This window comes from Sycon ciliatum, chromosome 5, assembly GCF_964019385.1.
Source record: "Sycon ciliatum chromosome 5, ocSycCili1.1, whole genome shotgun sequence".
Classification (NCBI taxonomy): Eukaryota; Metazoa; Porifera; class Calcarea; order Leucosolenida; family Sycettidae; genus Sycon; species Sycon ciliatum.
The window spans coordinates 964,525-983,516 of NC_088647.1; the positions used below are offsets into that span (position 1 = coordinate 964,525).

Sequence of the window (18,992 nt, forward strand, 5' to 3'; positions counted from 1 at the left end):
AAACTGTATGAAAGTCATTTGACTACCCTCCATATCATACACAAGCTGTATGAAAGTCATGTGACTACCCTCCATATCATACACAAACTGTATGAAAGTCATGTGACTACCCTCCATATCATACACAAACTGTATGAAAGTCATGTGACTACCCCGCTACAGGCGCGTGCTCGGCGATGGGCACGGGGGGCACGTGCACCCCCCAAAAATTTTCAATCTGGGTAATTGCAATTGTAATGTATGCAAACATGCTCTAAAATTCAAGAAAGGTTGCAAACAAATTGCAGAAAATTGCCGGGGGGGGGGCTCCCCTCGGCTCCCGTGCACCCCCCTAGTTGGGGGGCCGAGCACGCCCCTGCGCTACATATCATACACAAACTGTATGAAAGTCATGTGATTACCCCGCTACATATCATACACAAACTGTATGAAAGTCATGTGTATACCCCGCTACATATCATACACAAACTGTATGAAAGTCATGTGACTACCCCGCTACATATCATACACAAACTGTATGAAAGTCATGTGTATACCCTCTACATATCATACACAAACTGTATGAAAGGCTTGTGTATGGCCGGACCAATCAATAACTGCTTCCACCGGTCCTGTCGACATCTTGATAGTTTTTGAGGATATACCTGTACTTTCAAGCCTGCTCGTCAGGTGAAATAAAGGCAAAGGAAAGGAACACAAACAGTGGATTAAGTACAGTAGAGAGGTGATAAAACAGCACAAAGAAGAAGATACATGTACATGTACATGTAGCTAAAACGAACAAAAATGCGTGATCTATACACATACACATAGAACTAATGACACAAAGGTTCAAGTGTGAGAAAGCCTAGCAAACTTGACATGTACATGTAGTGCGAGACGAAAAATCTTGAAAGTACATTGTATACTCGTGAAAACTCTCAAAATGTTGCCAAAGGGCCTGAAAACTCGGATGTTGAACCAAAAGTAATATGTCCAGAGAAAAGGTACTAGTTACGTTTTCGAGTTGTAGTTAGACCGGTTTGTCCAATGGTCTTACCAGTCTCGTCATCATCCTCATCATCATCATCATCCTGTAACGTTCGACATTCTTTGTTGTCGAGGGACATACATGTAGCTCGTCCACATCTTCGTGGCACATCCCTTCCCCTCATTGGACCTTCCCGCACCTGAGCCTTCCAAGTTGGAAGGTTTGCGCTTCGTAGATACATGTATGTTGACGCTAGGTGTCAGGTAGTCGAATATCTCAATATCCTTGTCAGTTATGTGCCTTGTTTTCGCACTATCTGACTGTATAATAATTATCTCGTTACCTTGGTGGACTGTCAATCCCAACTATTACCTTATAGGTCCTTTTCTCTTTGCAAAGAGACCACCTGCGATGATGATGATGTTGGGTTTTCCTACTTCGAAGTAGTTGTGAAGTGGCTGCAGTGCCGATTGCGAAAGTTGACAGTGTACCGTGGACTCTTTGTGGTCCACTTTGAAAGAACAGCACCAACAACAACAATAACAACACACAGAAGTCTCTGCTGTGAGCACGGTGGCTCGGCAATGGCGTTGTTGGTGTTGATCTACCGTCTACCGACGTTTGTATTCTCTGTGCGCCATGATTTACAATCATGTACTAAGTCTGTCAGTCGCTAGTCATGATGATGTAGATATACCTGTCTACCCAAGGCCAAGTACAGACTCAGTGAGTTAGTAGCCCTAGCAGTAGCCATGGTGACGGGGAGGCGGTTACCCTGCCGCTAGCTGCTGCTCCAGGCCAGGATCATCTGTTTCAGAATTCCTGTCGACAAGTGCGTGACGGGTGCGATAACGGATCATGTCGACCGTCGACTGTTGGCAACAGTCAAACGGTGAACGTTGCTGAGTGTGTTCGCCTTCCGAATATTTGTGTGTTCTGAAAATGAGCTGTTGATTTCGCTTGCATGGTTCACCGTCAAGGATCTCGCTCTATGCTATCCACGACTTGATCACTGTGGTCTTAGGCCTTCCCAATCGACGTTTGGAGAGTGAAGCGCTGACCGGCTGAGTGCTATTGAAGCGTAGGTTCTCCGACAATGTCGGATACAGCAGTCGATGCTGACAACGCCGCCGACAACCCAGCGGCACAAGATGAGGGCGAGCAGGCAAATGGACAGCCTACTGTGGATCCGAGAGGCGAGCTGGAGAAACTGAAGCTGACCATTGAAGAGAAAGAAGGCGTGGAGAGAGAAGAAGCAGAGAAAAGAATTCAGGTTCGTGGCTTAGTGTATTGAGTAGAATCATGCGATCGGTAAACGCACACCGTCATTCTGGTATTGTTGAGTTCACTTCTAACACTTCGTCAAGAATATGCGAGCAGTGCTCATTGTATGGGGTATTATACTTTGATTGCTAATTTATTGAAGGTTCAGAGCCCTCGTTGCGGCCATGGGTGAATTCGTTGCTGAACATCAGGCTGCTAGGCACGTTCAACCATGACGATATGAAATCGTTTGAACGGTCTCAGAGGGGTGAGGGACTGGGTGTGTCTATATTCCAAAGATAATTGCAGCAGAGTTATTGGTGGGACACGAAGTAGTAAGTTCACTTCTCACAATTAGAAATTTAGAATCAGATTTCACTTCTCTAGGTGGAATTCAGTTACGTATTGTCTTTTCTTGTTTGATGCGTTTGCACGTAAACATTGTATTGGGAACTGGGTGTTCTCCGAAGTGGGTACTTCTAATTCACAACGATTGTAATTCAAAAATTAACCAAAGCAACAACGTCTCTCTCCTCACCCTTGTGTTCAGGAACTGGAAGCGAGTCTTCAACAGAATGAGGAGAAACAGTCCGTACATACACAAGCCAGCAGGAAATCCGTGCACGAAGACGCGGAGGCAGATGCTGCAGGTGAAAACAGTGAGACTGCAGAGGGAGCGGCCGATGCATCTGCCAATGCTCCACAGGCGGACAACAAGGATGAAGAAAAAGAAGCTGGTGAAGAGCAGCAAACAGCAGCGGATACTGCACAGGATGAGGACGCTCCTGAAAAGGTAATCAAATGTGCTGGATTGCATCAGTAGTTCATTCGGGGTTCTACTCAGGTAAACATAGTGGGGGGGGGGGGGCAGGGGAAATAGTTACCCCGTAACCCATTGTACCGTTTTCTTAAAGCGTCTTGCCATGCCACATGCAACGTTCTGGGGCGAACCCCCGACTTCACCCCACACAGATGTGTCGTTGTGAAGTTGTGAACCCTCTAGTAGTGACTAGAGACTGCATTGTCGTTGAATGGCATGAAAAGACCCAAAAATCGACAAATGAGTAGGGGGCGCTCAATCGGAGGGGGGGGGGGGTGCTGTGCTCCCTACCCCCCCCCCCCCCCCCCCCGTGCTAGAACCCTGGTTCATTGCTTCCTCCATACAGTAAACCTGACACATTTTTCTACAATCGCCACACCCGGTGAGCTGAATTTAAGTTCCGGAGGAAGTATATGCAACAAGAGATCAGTTACCCGAAGAGTCCAACCCGAGTGTTTTTCTTCTTCTGTTATGTGCCAAGAATACAGAGCATTCTGTATCATCACATCGCCGTCACCTATTTTGCCGTGATTCATGTATGAGTAATGTCTTTTAGGATATCTGTTTCCTTCATAACTCCACTCACAGCCATTGTATCGCCACAGTGATTTGCTTTGCCGTTAAAGATTACATTAGGTGGGTAGAGTGTCCCGCGCATTTATTGATGACCCTGAATGCTTTATCTGATGTTGATACTCAGGAAGTGGACTTGAAGCTGAAAAAAGACGATGAGCCAGCAGCAGCAGCAACGACCACCACAGAGGCAGCAGAACAGGAATCGGAAAGCAGCGCAACTCCTGCCACACCAGCAACGTCTTCGAGGAAGAAATCCGGACGAGACTCATCCCGCTCTATGTCGCGATCAGAGAGTCGCGTGTCCACACGCAGCGGGAAGACGCCATCACGATCGGGGAAGGGTCGCAAACGACAAGCATCAACCCCGGATGTTCTGCAGGACATCCCGCAGCTCAGACGACGTGGTGCCCCGGCCGGTATTAATCAAGCAGTCCCGGAAGATGAAGAGATGACGAGTCCCATTGTTTCTAACCCACTGGAGAGGGTTGTTGGTCCCATTTTCCGACGTGCGGACGTCAACGATGACAAAGTCCTGAGCTTGGAGGAGATCTTCAGGGTAAGTGACATCAAAGGAAGCTTGCCTATATATTGTGAATACAGTAACAAGCCTTTGCTATGCAGTTTTTGTTTGTGTAATTGAGCAGCTTTCAAGATCTTGTTCTGTGTGTGTATGTGTGTGTGTGTGTGTGTGTGTGTGTGTGTGTGTGTGTGTGTGTGTGTGTGTGTGTGTGTGTGTGTTTGGGTGAGGTTCTCTGCGCGAACGTTTGAAGGCATAGTAACTATGCCATTTAAGTCCCTGAAGCTGAATTCATCAGCATCACCATCCATGATGACTATCACCCTGACACTGAAATAGCAGCTTAGGATTACTTGACTCCCTCATGACAACCTTTCAGATTCACCACAGATGTCATTGTAGCCATAAAATGAGACAATGGAGCAATTTTCGGTAGTTTTGTAGCATGAACCTGGATTTGATTGCCGGGTCCGACTTGACACTACGCATTTACACCTACGAAGTTGAGATTATTTGATTATTTGTCGCATTGTACTCATGCAGTTGTATTCACTCCTTCTCCAAGATCAACATGCAGTGCAGTGTTAGTGTCCTGCTTGCATAGTATTACACTATGAACTGTGATGGGAGCGGATGGTTAAGACGGTGCGGTTATGATACTACGCGGTACATATTTCTGTCTGCTTGCAGGTATTCCGTTCGCCTGAGCTCGGCCTGAATCTCTCAAAGGAAGACTTGACAGTGGTGAAGCAGTCTCTTGGTCTAAATGATGTAAGCGTTTGTTCTTCTCATGACAAGGTCTTCTTTCCAGACTTGCAAGTAGTTGCTGTAGCATTATGGAATGAGCTCATCGCATGGTTGTATCGAGTGGTTTTGTATCAAAGGGAAAGGTTCTAGTTCTATTTAGATATCATTGGCAAATTTGCCGATAGTGCTAGTTGTGAGTGGCAAACTAGTGGGTGCATACTACCTTGCCACGGTTTTGCTGCTCCGTGCAAAATATCTCAAAAGATGACGTAATTGCATAAAAACCGTAGGAGAAAGACTTTTAAAAATGAATCTTGCCTTTATGTTATCTTGCTTCGTATTGTTGCAGGAATCGCAGCTTACCTTCCACCAGTTTATACCTCTGGCCCAGCGTATTCTCATGCGTGTTTATCAGCAGCAAGATCCGGATAGTCTGGTGAGAAAGTACATGTACACAAGGCACCTGTAGCGTAGAATGTCACCCAAAGTACCAGCAGCAACAGCACAGCGAGCAGGCATACTGCGATAGGTGTTCATCCTAACATCTTCACCAGGTGATGACACCTGTGTGCAGTCAACTTTGCGTAGAACGACATTCGGCGGGAAATCAAAAAAGTGTCCTTATTCGCGAAGTATCCACCTTATACCCGAAGTTTCATTATATGTATTACAGTTAGATGAGACTTTTCCTCTGGGCATGGAAATTCTGTCGTTATTCGCGAATTGTCGCGGTTATATCCGCAGTTGTTATTAGCTAAGTTGACTGTAGATACATTGTGATAGACGTGGCAATAGAGAATCCACACTACACACTGTTCTGGAGAATCAGGGAGGTTTGTAGTCAGTCATGATTCTAGCCCAGTATTCACTGACTTTATACAATACCGTGTAGTCAGTCTGCATCCTAGCCAAGTGTTCAATGACAATGACTGTATAGCAGATGTGAAGTGGTTCTGATTATCTCTTTGCTTGCACTGCGTGGCTGCAGGATGAGTGGATAGAGCTGATGACCAGTGAGGGTGACATGGTCTGGTTCAATCGATTCACTGGTGAAGCAAGGTGAGCATAAGTCTGGCTGCTAGAGTGCATACATGCACCTTATACATGTATATCCAATCTGCGGACAGAACTGTTTCGTCCTTTGTGGACTCATCTGTATTCACTGTCCAGACCGTCAGTCATGAGAATTCAAAGAGGTATGCCGCTTTCACTTATAAAAACATGTCTCTGTACTGTTGACTGTAATTAATCAACACCTTATGCCTCCGATGAAGTAATAAGTTGGTGAATACAACACTGGCGCTTGTCCACATTAAGTCATTAACTAACCTATTTTCCCATTAGATAGAGGAATAAGTCAACATGAACATTCTTTTTAAGTCCGCATGTTTGTTTCTGGATTTTGCAGCTTTCAGACACCTGAAGGATATACAACCGAAGGCGGAGAGAGCAACTTGATTGAAGACGTGATTCGCGAGATATTTGCAAAAGCTGACATTGACCAGACTGGCTACCTGAGTCGGGATGAGTTCATAAGGATGCTGCAGTCTCATGAGCTGGGACTGGTCTTGACTGAGAGTGATATCATACAGGTTGAATCTACGTTTGACATGTAAGTGTCCACGATGGTGTGTGTCCTGGTTTTGTGTATGCTCTGGGTGTGTGTGTGTGTGTGTGCCTGTCTGTGTCTGTGTGTGTGGTTAAGGTTTTTTGTATCAGGATATAGTAGATCCTATGTGTTCACTAGGGAAACCTCAGTAGGTCTTGTTCGTAACCCTAGGAACAACGATGTGCTTGTTACAAAGTCCAAAAGAGACCTACAGCTAGATGGCAGTAAGCTGAAAGAATGTTACACCAGTCTGTGTGTACTTTAAATGTATGTTTGTATGTTTGTATTGGCTTGTACTTGTGTGTGTGTCTGTGCCTATGTTGGTGAGTATCCCTGTGTTGGTCTTACTGTGAACCGTGCAAATCCCCACCAAGTGCACGTATGGAGAAAAGCAGAGGCTACACAATTTCCTGGTAAATTTCCAAGACTACAATGTTGATAGCTAGAATTTCCTTGTTATCTGTGTCTCGCTGTGCAGTAACCAAGATGGCAAGATCACATTTGAGGAGTTTGTGCCGCTCGCCAAAACTCTCATCATGGCCCTGTATCAACGCCGGGATCCATCACCGGTGAGATCTTAGCCCCTCAGTCAGCAAGCTTGTGTGACATATCTTTTCTAGCATTGTAGTCAGAGGAGGTGTCCCTTAGCAGAAGCACACTGTTTCCTTTGTTTTAGACAGAGCACAATATAGCTATACATTTACTCATCATCGGTCTCCTTATAAGTCCTCGGAAACATAAGGCAGAAATCCTGAATCACAGTTTACCATTTGGTCAATGATGTATTTGCTATCACGTTAATATCATTGTGTTCCTAAACAATAATTATGTCCGTCGTCGGCGGCGGTTGTTGCTCTTCTGTAGGGAGACTGGTGTCGGTTGAGCAGCAAAAAGGCAGGCCTGTTTTGGTTCAACAAGAGAACGGGTCAGTCAAGTCGTCAGCCCCCAGCGGAGGTTTACACACAGGCCAGAGCTGAGGAAGAAGCTAGGTAAGTAGTGGTGATGACGTGGTCCGCGTTTTCCGCTATGTAGCTACAGTCAACTTCGCTAATAACGACTGCGGATATAACGACAATTCGCGAATAACGACAGAATTTCAATGCCCAGAGCAAAGTCCCATCCAACTGTTATACGTAGAATGAGACTTTGGGTATAACGACACTTCGCGAACAAGGATACTTCTCTGATGCCCCGCCGAGTGTCGTTATAAGCGAAGTTGACTGTATGTCTGGAGGGAGCCAAAGTGCTCTAGAGCAATCAAGCCATTCTATTCCAGGTTATTGCAGTTGCAGCCCATGTGTACTTGCGAATCCGAATATTGAAATACATACAGATACAAGCGTAAACTGATTCTATTCCTCACAATCCAGCTCATCATGCCTTTCATCATACCTTTCCGATCATGCCTTTCATCATACCTTTCATCATGCCTTTCTGCTTTGCCAAGGCCTTCACAAAACTGAATGTGTACTGTATCGCTGGGCACGTTGGTGGGAAATGCTTAGGCATAACGTGTTGATACTCACGTGGGACCTGATCCATTTCTGTGCTTTCCGGTGCTGTTAGGCAACAGAACATGTTGTTCGTGGAGCAGGCCCTGTCCGACTTGGAAGGTGTTCAGTATGAGCTGCAGGCCGAGCGAGAGCAACGTGAGGTAAGGATATTCAACAAACTGAAAGGGTGTTGATTTATTGCATCAGTTTGTAGGGGTTAGGCGCCCCAGTTGCCACTGGGTTTCCTAGATGTTAGCGGCCGTGGTGAGTTCCCTTCGGGAATGGACACGCTAATTTAATATTTTTATCATAACAGCTATAGGAGTTAGTGGTTGTCCAGGACATGTCAGGGAACTGACAGCTGTAGGTTTCCATTATGTATGTTATTATTCAAGGTCTTTCATCAGCTGGTCTGTTGGTCTAGGGGTATGATTCTCGCTTAGGGTGCGAGAGGTCCCGGGTTCAAATCCCGGACAGACCCAACTTTTTTTTCACCTTCCATCTTGCAAAATCTTCAGATCAAATTTTTCCCATGACATAATGTGGTCTGTTAGTTCAGGGGTATCCCGGAGTGATGAAGCTGGAAAGGCGCCTGTCTGCCATGGGTTATTGGGGCAAATTGATCAAATGTGCATGCACGAGTATAGCACACAATGAACACTCAACTGGTCAGGTACACACCTATGCGATTTTGTACATCGGTCCACCATGCATAACACTTCACGAAAATTCTCGCTGCGAGAGGTCGTGGGTCCTAATCACGGACAGACCCAGTTGTTTCTCAGCTTTCATATCTCTTTTATGTTTATGTATCTATGTCATTCGGATCTTCCCAAGTTGTACAATGTACTGTTGAGATACCGAATTCAAATAAATCAATACCAAAAAAAATCAATACCATACCATCTCCAAGTCTTCAGATCCTAATTTGAACAGGCTTGCTGTCAGCTGGTCTGTTGGTCTAGGGGTATGATTCTCGCTTAGGGTGCGAGAGGTCCCGGGTTCAAATCCCGGACAGACCCAACTTTTTTTGCGGGTAAAGTAGAAACAACATGCTGTGATTATGTTCATATTCTGCTATCTCCGAAACAGAATGACTGTAATAATGTTACCATTAGGTAAATCTCTTTTTTTGGCCAATTGCCGTCTTCTTACGGTATCATTGGCTCCCAGAATATGTACATTTTTTAACGTTGGAAATGGGCATTGGACACACTACAGTCACTACATGATTGACCATTCTGCTCTTTGCCACAGGTTCACGTGAATGACTAAAATAGTATGCACCAATTTGGGTTCTGATTTGGGCTCTATTTATTTGGTTTTGCGATTGATTCACCCCTTGAGTACATGTACACTATTCTGCAGATAGCTGACCGTACTACCAAAAAATACATTCTGACGCTCCTGGTTGGAACCTGCACTTCTCCTGCCGAATGACTTGACACGTGACATTGGAAAAATCAACTTTTTTACCATTACAATGTACTGGCGAATTTCGGCTCAACATCTTACTCCCAGAGCAAGTCAAGAGCATGGAGTGGCTGTATTGTCTACTGTACTTCTCACAATTATCAAGGATCTTGTCACATGTCCGTTGGCATTGCCCGAATTATCTGTGTTTGTACGTGTGTGTCTGTATGTGTGTGTGTGTGTGTGTGTGTGTGTGTGTGTGTGTGTGTCTGTGTGTGCGTGTGTGTGCGCATGTTTGTGTGTGTGCCTGTGTATGCATCCGTGTGTGCATGTGTTTCCAGGAAGTGGAATACCAGCTGCAAGAGGTGGCACAGGAGGCAGAAATTGCCCGTTCGCACCTAGAGGAGACTGGCAAACGTCTGGACGAAGCAAATGAAAAGGTCAGATGTTCTATAGTTCAGCCATTTTCCACCTCTTTCACGGGATAGTATCTGGTACAAGTGTCTGGTATCATCAGGCTGTCTAATGTGCTTTTCTGGACACGAAACTCTGATTAATGGCTGAAAAGGATTTCGTTGTGTCCGTGATTGCTGTCTGTGTACTGTATCTTGTATTGTGTAGATGATGTGAGAATCTTGGCAAAACACCACATGCATTTCTTTCCAACTTGTGCTCTGTTTTACTCAAGCACCTGAAAGTGATGTATTTCACCTGATGCTCTCTGTCCATTTCATCTTTATTACATCCTCAACCCGTCACCACCATGCGCTCTTAGCCGAACCAATGCACAAAGGATAAATACACCAGCACAGCAAAGACACTTTCGTGTGGAGTATGGAGTGGCGTATGGCCGAAAGTTCTATCGCAATATTTTAATCCATTTCTTCTGATATGAAATTGTTTCTTCAAAGCAGCATGAACATCATGTTTCCATGTTCTTGTTTAAAGCTAAATGAGAATGAAGAAGTCATTGAGAGCAAGGAGAAGACCATTGATGAGTGCCAAGCCAGGATAACTGAACTAGAAGAAGAAGGTAAGACAAGCATGTATCACAATTTAGAGTTTGTTCATAGCCCAAATCAAACAGTCTTTTTTGTCTCTGGTGACACGATAGTCCGTGTTTTCAACACGACCTGAGATAATGTAGTCGAGTCGGTCTGGGATTTGAACCCGGGACCTCTCACACTCTCATGTCTTTGTCGTGCTATTATGACCTTGGCAATAATCATAACCCTGGACCAACAGATCAGCTCCTGATTATATAATACATGTAGTTTTGACCAGAACTCTGATCCTTGAAAAAAGATGATATTATTTGAAAAAGGAAACAAAAAGTTGGGTCTGTCCGGGATTTGAACCCGGGACCTCTCGCACCCTAAGCGAGAATCATACCCCTAGACCAACAGACCACTGCATGATTCCCTTACACATGCTTCAGGATCTCTACTTGCAATCTAATCACAGAGCCACACACGTAAGTGTGTAGGGCAAGGGTGCATTTGTCCAATATAACCTCCCTTTCATCAGTGTGAATTCCCCCGTCTCCGAGCATCAAGAAAGTTGAAGCTTCAACTTGCCACACAGCGGCCGTAGATAACAAGTATGTTGTCAGATGGTATACATTTCTCTGTGCTGCTTTGCCTTCCCATTGGTATATTTTGATTTTTTTACTTGAAAGTAAGTATTCATAGCCTACTCCAGGAGTATGAGTCGACTGGGTACATCTGTACTTGTTACTAACTTCTGAGCCGGCACATCCAACTTGATCGGGATTAGTCTAGACAAGTAGATGGTCCTCAAGGACCGGCGAAAGAACCCAATTGGTCAGCCCAGTCCACACACCCTATCAACTTGGCCACTGAGCCTGCTAATCTGGCTTTGGAGCAGGTACAGGTAGAAATATGCCAACAGTGCTCCTTCATTAGTGTAGTGTCTTAAATTCTGCCATTCCCCTTTCCTGTGTGTGTGTGTTCAGTCTCGCAAATGGAAACTATAAAATCGGAGCTACAGACAACACACGACAGTCTTGATGAGAGCAGGTTAGTGTCTTGATCATCAGGTCACCTCCTCTCTCCCCTTGTCTCTCCCCTTGTCTCTCCTCGTGTCTTCGTTTGCTATGGCTGGCTAGCAACCCTTCATACTTTCTTAGAAGTTGTTTCCACTGAAAATGAACTGTAGAAGATAATACTACAAGAAGTGGATGATCTACGAAATGGCCATGTGTTGGATCTGAGCTTACGAAGGTGATAAGTTAAGTGACTTCACTACTTTCTATAAGATTTACAAAGGCTACGTGGAGACAATAATCTTAATATTGCAACGAATAAAACTATATCGAAGGTTCGATGGACTTCTCATGTGCTCTGAATGGCAGTCGTGAGTAAGTCAAGTGTCAAGTCAAGCCGGTGGAATAGCGCAAGCTCAAGTGTGGGAGCAAACCCATTCCTATAAAAAATTATCGCCGAATTCGCAACCACTATTTAACTATAACTATAATTAATAGCAACGAATAAATTGTTCCAGAACTTTCTATAATTGTAATAATAAAGCGATTCCACCTCCACTACATACGCTCTCTGGTCAAGCTGCTGCTTGACTTCATATCACTACTTTCTATGTACCAGAAAAATGTTACCCAAAGCTGGTGTCTCATGTTCCTCTATGTGCAGAGCTGAAAGCTCGGAAAGAGCGACAACAATCAATGACCGTGATGCCAAAGTTGCAAGCCTTCAGGAACAAATAGCCAAGCTGACTGTGGAATTGCGAGTAAGTTGGCGTGGGTCGATATGTCATTGTGGATACCTGAGACATGTCCATAGTGCACTACGTTGAGACAGCATTTTCTATAAAGCAAATGAGAGTCTTTGTGCACTGTTTGCTTCTTCACGGCTATATTTTATCTATTATCCGTGATTATAGTTGCATTTCCAATGTACCTTCCTGCACTCATTGTAAACACAAATGACAGAAACGCATTGTAGGCCAATCGAACACATGAAACCAGAAAACCGGAAGGCGGAAAATCGACCTGATTATTTGGTGACCATTGCATGCTGTATGTCTCCCTCCCATGGCACAGAGCAAGACAACAGTTGTTCAGGATCAACACGCAACTATCGAGGACTTGTCTGAACGCCTGGAACAAGAAGAAACCAGAAACCGCCAGTTGGAAGAGGTAAAGACGCATATATTATGACACATTGCCATTGCTATTGTTACTATATCCACTCGACATGGGGAACATTGTGAGGGTGAGGGGGGGGGGGGGGAGGGGGAGGGGGTCAGAGGAAGGCAGAGATTGACATGAATGGTCTCTATAACTTCTGTCATGTACTGGGTACCCACATGTTGATACAAAAACCCAACAAATGTTGTACTCTGCCTAACAGGGAAGACAGTGGGGGTACAAGTTATGCATTAGAGTCCACCAACTGAACCAGATTTTTGAACAGTTAGATGTGCATCATGTAACAGGGCCTTGTTTTTCCAACTTCCATTGCTGCTGGGTATAGGAGCTGCTTCAGATGCCAGTGATGGAAGGCGAGCTGCAGAAAACCGAGACCGTGCTCATCCAGACGCAGAAGCATTTGGACGAGAAGGCCACGGCACTCACTGTGACCAGGAAGAATCTGCGGAATGTCAAGGACAAAAACACGGTAAGAGAGACAGAGAGAGAGATCAGTGAACTGCAAGAATAAGAAAATCTTGTGTGGAAGCCATGTTATTACATCTTGAAAGATAAGCCTGAGATATTTCAAGTGGGGTTTTAAACCCCGTGACTTGTAACATTCATTAGAGCGTGTGTGCTGAGTGTTCTGGTGCTGATGGCATTGACTATGAAATGTTCTCGCCCTTGGGAAAAATTAACGGATAATCTTGCTTTTTTTTTACTGACTAATGGGTACTCTCCAATGTCCGTGGCTTGTGACTATAGGAGCTGGAGCAGGGCCTGAACATCGTATCAGAGCTGAGGGATAAGCTGCACGCGGCACGCTGTGAGGTGCACACCCTGCGACAGTTTGTCGGCGGCAAGACGGCACTGGTGCTGCAGCGTGAACGCGAGCTCGATGCCGTCAAGCAGCGCATGAAGGAGATGGAGGAGAAGGACAGCCGTCGTGCTCAGGTCCTGGCTAGTGTGCTAGAGAAGACGGCTCGACTGCAGCAGGACTCTCGTAGCAAGACCACTGCTGCTGGTCATATGAGATCTCAGTCTGTGGGTGATGACGAGGGACTAGCTACAGATAGGTAAGTTACTAGTAGACAGTATTGTATTCGAGATCTACTACACTATACTATAATTGTCAGTCTGTGAGTGATGACGAAGGTCTAGCCACGGACAGGTATGCTAGGTAGTGTTGTATTTGGAATCCACTACTCTGTACTGGTATGGTCAGTCTGTGAGTGATGAGGAGCTACAGACAGGTAGGCTAAGATACTATAGTGGACATTGAAAGCCGTTCAGAAGTCAAGCGGCCACAGGGCGCTGGTCTTGCAGCCGTGAGCACTGCTGGTCTATTTGTACAGTGTGTACTTCACACAGCTCTGGAATTGTTCTGTTTGACTTTTGAATAACATTTGTGCCATTGTCTAACCTGGTTACTAGCTATATACAAACCGGGAAAAAGCAACTCAGACGAATGAGTACGAAATAGTGGTTGCAAGCTCCGGTGTAGGGAGCAAACCTTTCAGACGAATGAGATTGAGTTTATTCAGAGTTTTGTTCATGAATCAGAACACTGGAGATTTTTTAATAATTACCGTCTCATCATGTTGTGTTTGGTAGTTCTGGCCTCTCATGTCCGGTGCATGTACATGTATAGTTTCTACACCGGGCTTGTGGGCATGACTGTATGACCTGCTCCTGTAAAGAATGTGAATAGTCTGGGGGTGACACTGATTTCTCTTGTTATCGATTTCACACAGACCTCTGAGCTGCCCAGCACTGGTGCCAGTCTCCGACGATTTTGATGAAGAGGACTACGCCAACACGTTTGACTACCCTGCTCAAGGTCCCCGAACTGCAGCAACCGTATCCAGTACAGCCACCAGGGGGTTGCAAACACGCGGTGGCACAATGCAGAGCATGAGAGTGAGTACAAATGCAGAACGTTTTGTTGCTGCAACCAAATAGTAGATATTGAAACTTGCTCTTGCCTGTAAAGCAAAACCTGTAAGTAACGACCACCCCTTGGGGCCAGAGAAAGCGGTCTTTAGTTGCAGGTGCTCCTTAGTTAGAAGTTTGCACCGCATAACCATATATGAATGTGAGACCTTCCGAGCCTTGCGAAGTGGTCTGTAGTACCAGGCTGGTTGCTAGTCACGGTGGTCTTAAGTTAAAGGTTTTACTGTATTTCACCTGAAGGGAAGGCACGAAAGTTTACTTGTGAAAATCATGTTGTTGAAGAGCCTGAAATTTGTGCTACTACTGTGTGTTATTGAAACTTCACTGCAATTTACACTGTTTACCCTACGGACGGTTGTCTTACCAACTGTGGGTTTACATGCCGGTGATGTCTTTGAGTTAGGTGTCTCATTCCCTCTGTCAGTTTTGTACCCCGTTGTTGGTCGTACTTGTAGTGCATAGTGTTTGCCGCCGCATTGTCTCTCTCTGCACTGTCAGGCCAAAACACAACATTCCTAACAATGTATCATCTGATTTCACTGGTGGACTCAGACTGACTGTTGCTTGTAACCTGTTCTCCGTTGTTCTCTGGCATTACCTCATGCAGAGCCCGTCCAAACTGCCACCAGTCAGCCGAGTATCTCGCAGGCCCAACACCCGCGCACCGCCAAAGCATTTTGCACCAGTTACGCCGGCCGACGTCAAAGCCAGGCAGCATGTGGGTGACGCAAAGTTCACCGGGCCCATGTTCCCGGCTAACCTAGAACCCGGCAGAACGCTGGCGTCCATACCTATCAGCTATGCACTTCCCGAGGACGACGAGGCCGCCGCCGATTCTGTAGCGGAAAAGCAGATCAAGATAGGTGACAGGGTCTTGGTGCGACGGAAAAGAATGCGTAAGTGAAAGAGTTTGTAGTGCTCTGTAGGCTTTTGATAGTTATATTTTCATGCTGCACAGTGTTTACATCTAGGTCAACAAGGCACCAAGTACACATGATTTGGATTTGGAGCTTGCCAAATCTTGGCTCACTTTATGTAGCCAAGTTGCCCGTTCTCACCTACAGCTACTGTATGTCTTGTTGCTATAGAGGTTAGGCACTTACGTCATCAGTTTGAAATGCAATTACGTCATCAGTTTGAGGTGCAATTACGCCATCAGTTTGACATGACTGTGGTAAATTATCTTTGTACATTGTATTCCTTGTTGCACAGCTTGGGAATCAGAATCCAGCAAGTCATCGGGCATAGTGCGCTACGTTGGTCGTGTTGACAGTGAATATGTAGACAATCGTATCTATGTTGGCGTGCAACTGGACACCGCAGGTAAGCCGGGATGATGATGACATCATCTTTTGTACCAATGTAATCATCACAGTCTCACAGGTAGTATGCTGACATCATTATGATTGTGTTAGCCATGAAATCATTGATGCTATAACCGTAAGCTTCTTATCATTTCTTGGCATGCTCCTTACCTGAGAGATTCATATCTTATAACCCACGGATTCTTGATCTGCTAGTACGCCATAAACGTGCTAGAGGTAGCAAGCCGCAATAGCACAGCGTGGTCAGTTTACTTTGTAGATGAATTCGTTTACAACTGTTGACCTACAATGTTGCCGCTCCTGTGTCTTGTATAATCTGTCCAGTGCATGGAACCAGTGCATTAGGCCTAGTGTATGGACTTTCCTGTGGACATGAAACCTTCGTGACTTCGATCACCCTGCCAGTACTGTTGAATTGAGCTCTGAGGAGTCGAGTAATAGTGGTTCTGAGTGAAACTCGACTATCGCCATTTTTGTATAATAGTGCACGCGTCAAATAAGAATATACACTCCCTGTATCTAACTGTTTGTTCCTGAAAAAATTTCCTGAGCACAATAACTCCTTAGGATGTGAATAAGAAAGTCATGAAGTTTTGTCTCTGGAGGAAATACTACTCAAGTCGTCAGAACTTAACTTACACGATCTTTTTGTTCTTCCCGTGCGTGCGTCTTTGACTGCCTGCAGATGGAGACAATGACGGAGTGGTGAAGGGCAAGCGCTACTTCAAGTGCGCCCAGAACCGTGGCATCCTCGTGCGCATCACCGAAGTTCTTAGTGTCTTGCCGAAGAAGGTATGTAACACTGGAGAATTGGATTGCATGGCACAGACCTTGGTGGGAACTACATATTACAAATGTCTTGGGTTGAAGTAGTCATGATGGTCATAAGGATATGCAGCAGATTTCGGCCAACTCATCATCAGCTTAGCTCAACTCCCCAATACATGTGCTCTGAGGTCGACCTGTTTACCACACGTACGAGGTCGGCTGGAGAGCACATGTGGTTGTCACGTTAACTCAGCTTTTACTCAGTCGGTAGAGCAAGAGCGTACAGTAATGGGTAATGGTTCAAATACGGAACTGCACACGCATTCCCGTCAGGCGAAATTACTGGTCAGTCGGCGACACGCATTTTTCACAAAAATTTGCGTTTCACCTGCTGGGAGAGTATGCGTGTACTCGAGTCTCATCCTGAGCACGTTTTTTTCTTCTTTTTTTTCAGCTCCAGTATAGCTGTATTTTTCATTGCAAAGCCGTCCTCGATTGTTGTGTTCGTTGTTCAAACGAAGTGGACATTCAATCATGAAGGTAGAGGACATAGGGGCCTGATTGGAGTTTCTCGTGGCATAGGACGGCCACACAGAGACACTTTGGGATTTTCTGAATATAAAATACCGTACGCACGATGCTGAGATCAATTTGTGCGATATCAAATTGTTTGTGATCTACCACATCGAGCAGAACGGGATCCAAACCCAAGCTTACCGACGGTTAGGCTGCCGACCTGACTGGACAAATGATCCCTGGCTTCACCAGACGCCAGAAGTCGGACACCACGGTCCTTTGCCGCGATGTCCATCTCCAAAAAGAACTCCATCTTCGTCGTGAAAAGGCTTGAAATACTCAATATTCAACCGAGATTCGCGGTCTCACCTTTTCTCAGATCGAATCATTTTTTGTTGTAGCAGTTGCAGGGCAGATCCCCGCCACTACTTCAACAGAAGATGGCTCCAAAGCATGCCTGGAACAAGCCATATCGAGGTTGCAAGCCACCCCTCTCAGCACTTTTTTTGAAGAAATTCGAAATTTCAATGGTGGAAGATATACTATGAAGAGAATTTCAAAAAGTATGTTTCGCGGAGCGATCGCTCAACCTACGTCATTCAAACTTTGCAGGATGGTTCAGACGTACATGCTAGGCATGGAACCACAGAAGATGATATCATAGCTGACACACAGAGTCACACACACAGCAGATTCGTGTGCACAGACACTAAATTAGTGGACGTCGTCATCTTCTTCCCGCTGATCTCCAATGTACTATGACGTGCTATTTCGCCTGACGCTATCCTAACAGTTGGGTGTTTCGACTAAACTAGTGATGTAATGATGATGTGCATATGTTTTGAGGATAAGTCTCAAAAGAAAGTCTCAGCTGTAATATTATTTAAAATTATCTTGGCTCTGTAGACGTTCTGCCGCGAAATCATTGTGACTCTGCAAACAACTGGGAAACAAGAGTACGGGTACTCCAGTGTATATGCTCATCCCATTGTGATTATAATATCTGGTGTTCATTTGTTTCCTTGTTCCTGTATCGGCAGAAACTGGACTACAGGCCACTGATCTTCAATGAGATGGCGACCAGCGCAATAGCAACATAACAATTGGAACTTGATGTTAGTAAAATACAAATTTGATGTCGATCTGGAATGGGTAATACCCAGTCCACTGAAGATAGCTCACCGCTGTAATAGCATGATGTGCAGCTTCATACTCACCCATTTTCACGTTGCTGTTTCTGCTTCATACTCGAATTCCCTTACACTAAAAGTTTACTTTATCGATCTGAATCACCACTTGGGCTTTCAGCTCCAATGTTTCAATGCTTCAAATTTTGAATTTCAAATCCAAATGATTGTGCTGCATGTACTGCTGGATCTAAACCTTGAGGAAATAATTCGTTTTCATGACCTTGATTGCCTTCTTGCGCATAGAATTTGCCCCTTTTCAGCTTTGGTACTTGCACAATGACATGCTGCATATGCCAAGCTCTTTATGGCATATATTCTCCCAGAACGTCATATACATGTATCATGATGAAAGATTCAGTGGCCCGTGTCGTTCGCATTGGCAATTTGCTGCATGGGAATTTCCTTGAATGTGCTCAAAAATTCGATGGGTTCATAGACTTCACGTCAGACTCAAGAGTGATGGCTATCTCCTAGCACTGAGTTCCCACGAAAGCAGTATGCGTGCACTTACTGCCTGTGCCATTTCAAAGGGTGTGTATTGGCCACCATATTATCAGTTGAAACACAAACTGGTATTGAGACATTCAACGTTCAACGATGATGAAATCCTTCAGCTTGTATTCAGTGATGGTCAGCGCTACGTGAGACTTGAACCGTTGCATG

General features: G+C 45.2%; 1 protein-coding gene and 3 non-coding genes across 4 annotated transcripts; 3 read left to right on the top strand and 1 right to left on the bottom strand.

Annotated features, from left to right (window-relative positions):
* The first annotated feature begins 1,864 nt into the window (after window positions 1-1,864).
* Window positions 1,865-18,698, top strand: LOC135817100 (restin homolog). The gene is made up of 22 exons (XM_065330218.1): window positions 1,865-2,243; window positions 2,784-3,026; window positions 3,754-4,185; window positions 4,837-4,917; window positions 5,243-5,329; window positions 5,882-5,952; window positions 6,302-6,505; window positions 6,981-7,071; window positions 7,367-7,491; window positions 8,069-8,156; window positions 9,750-9,848; window positions 10,357-10,441; window positions 11,384-11,447; window positions 12,078-12,174; window positions 12,488-12,583; window positions 12,921-13,064; window positions 13,343-13,653; window positions 14,332-14,497; window positions 15,138-15,426; window positions 15,743-15,853; window positions 16,541-16,647; window positions 18,180-18,698. The coding sequence occupies exons 1-22, from the start codon at window positions 2,067-2,069 to the stop codon at window positions 18,237-18,239; spliced, it is 3,228 nt and encodes a 1,075-aa protein (XP_065186290.1). The 5' UTR covers window positions 1,865-2,066; the 3' UTR covers window positions 18,240-18,698.
* Window positions 8,405-8,476, top strand: Trnap-agg (transfer RNA proline (anticodon AGG)). Its single transcript has one exon. It is a non-coding gene; the product is annotated as a tRNA-Pro (tRNA).
* Window positions 8,946-9,017, top strand: Trnap-agg (transfer RNA proline (anticodon AGG)). Its single transcript has one exon. It is a non-coding gene; the product is annotated as a tRNA-Pro (tRNA).
* On the bottom strand, window positions 10,746-10,817 carry Trnap-agg (transfer RNA proline (anticodon AGG)). The gene has a single exon. It is a non-coding gene; the product is annotated as a tRNA-Pro (tRNA).
* Window positions 18,699-18,992: the final 294 nt, after the last annotated feature.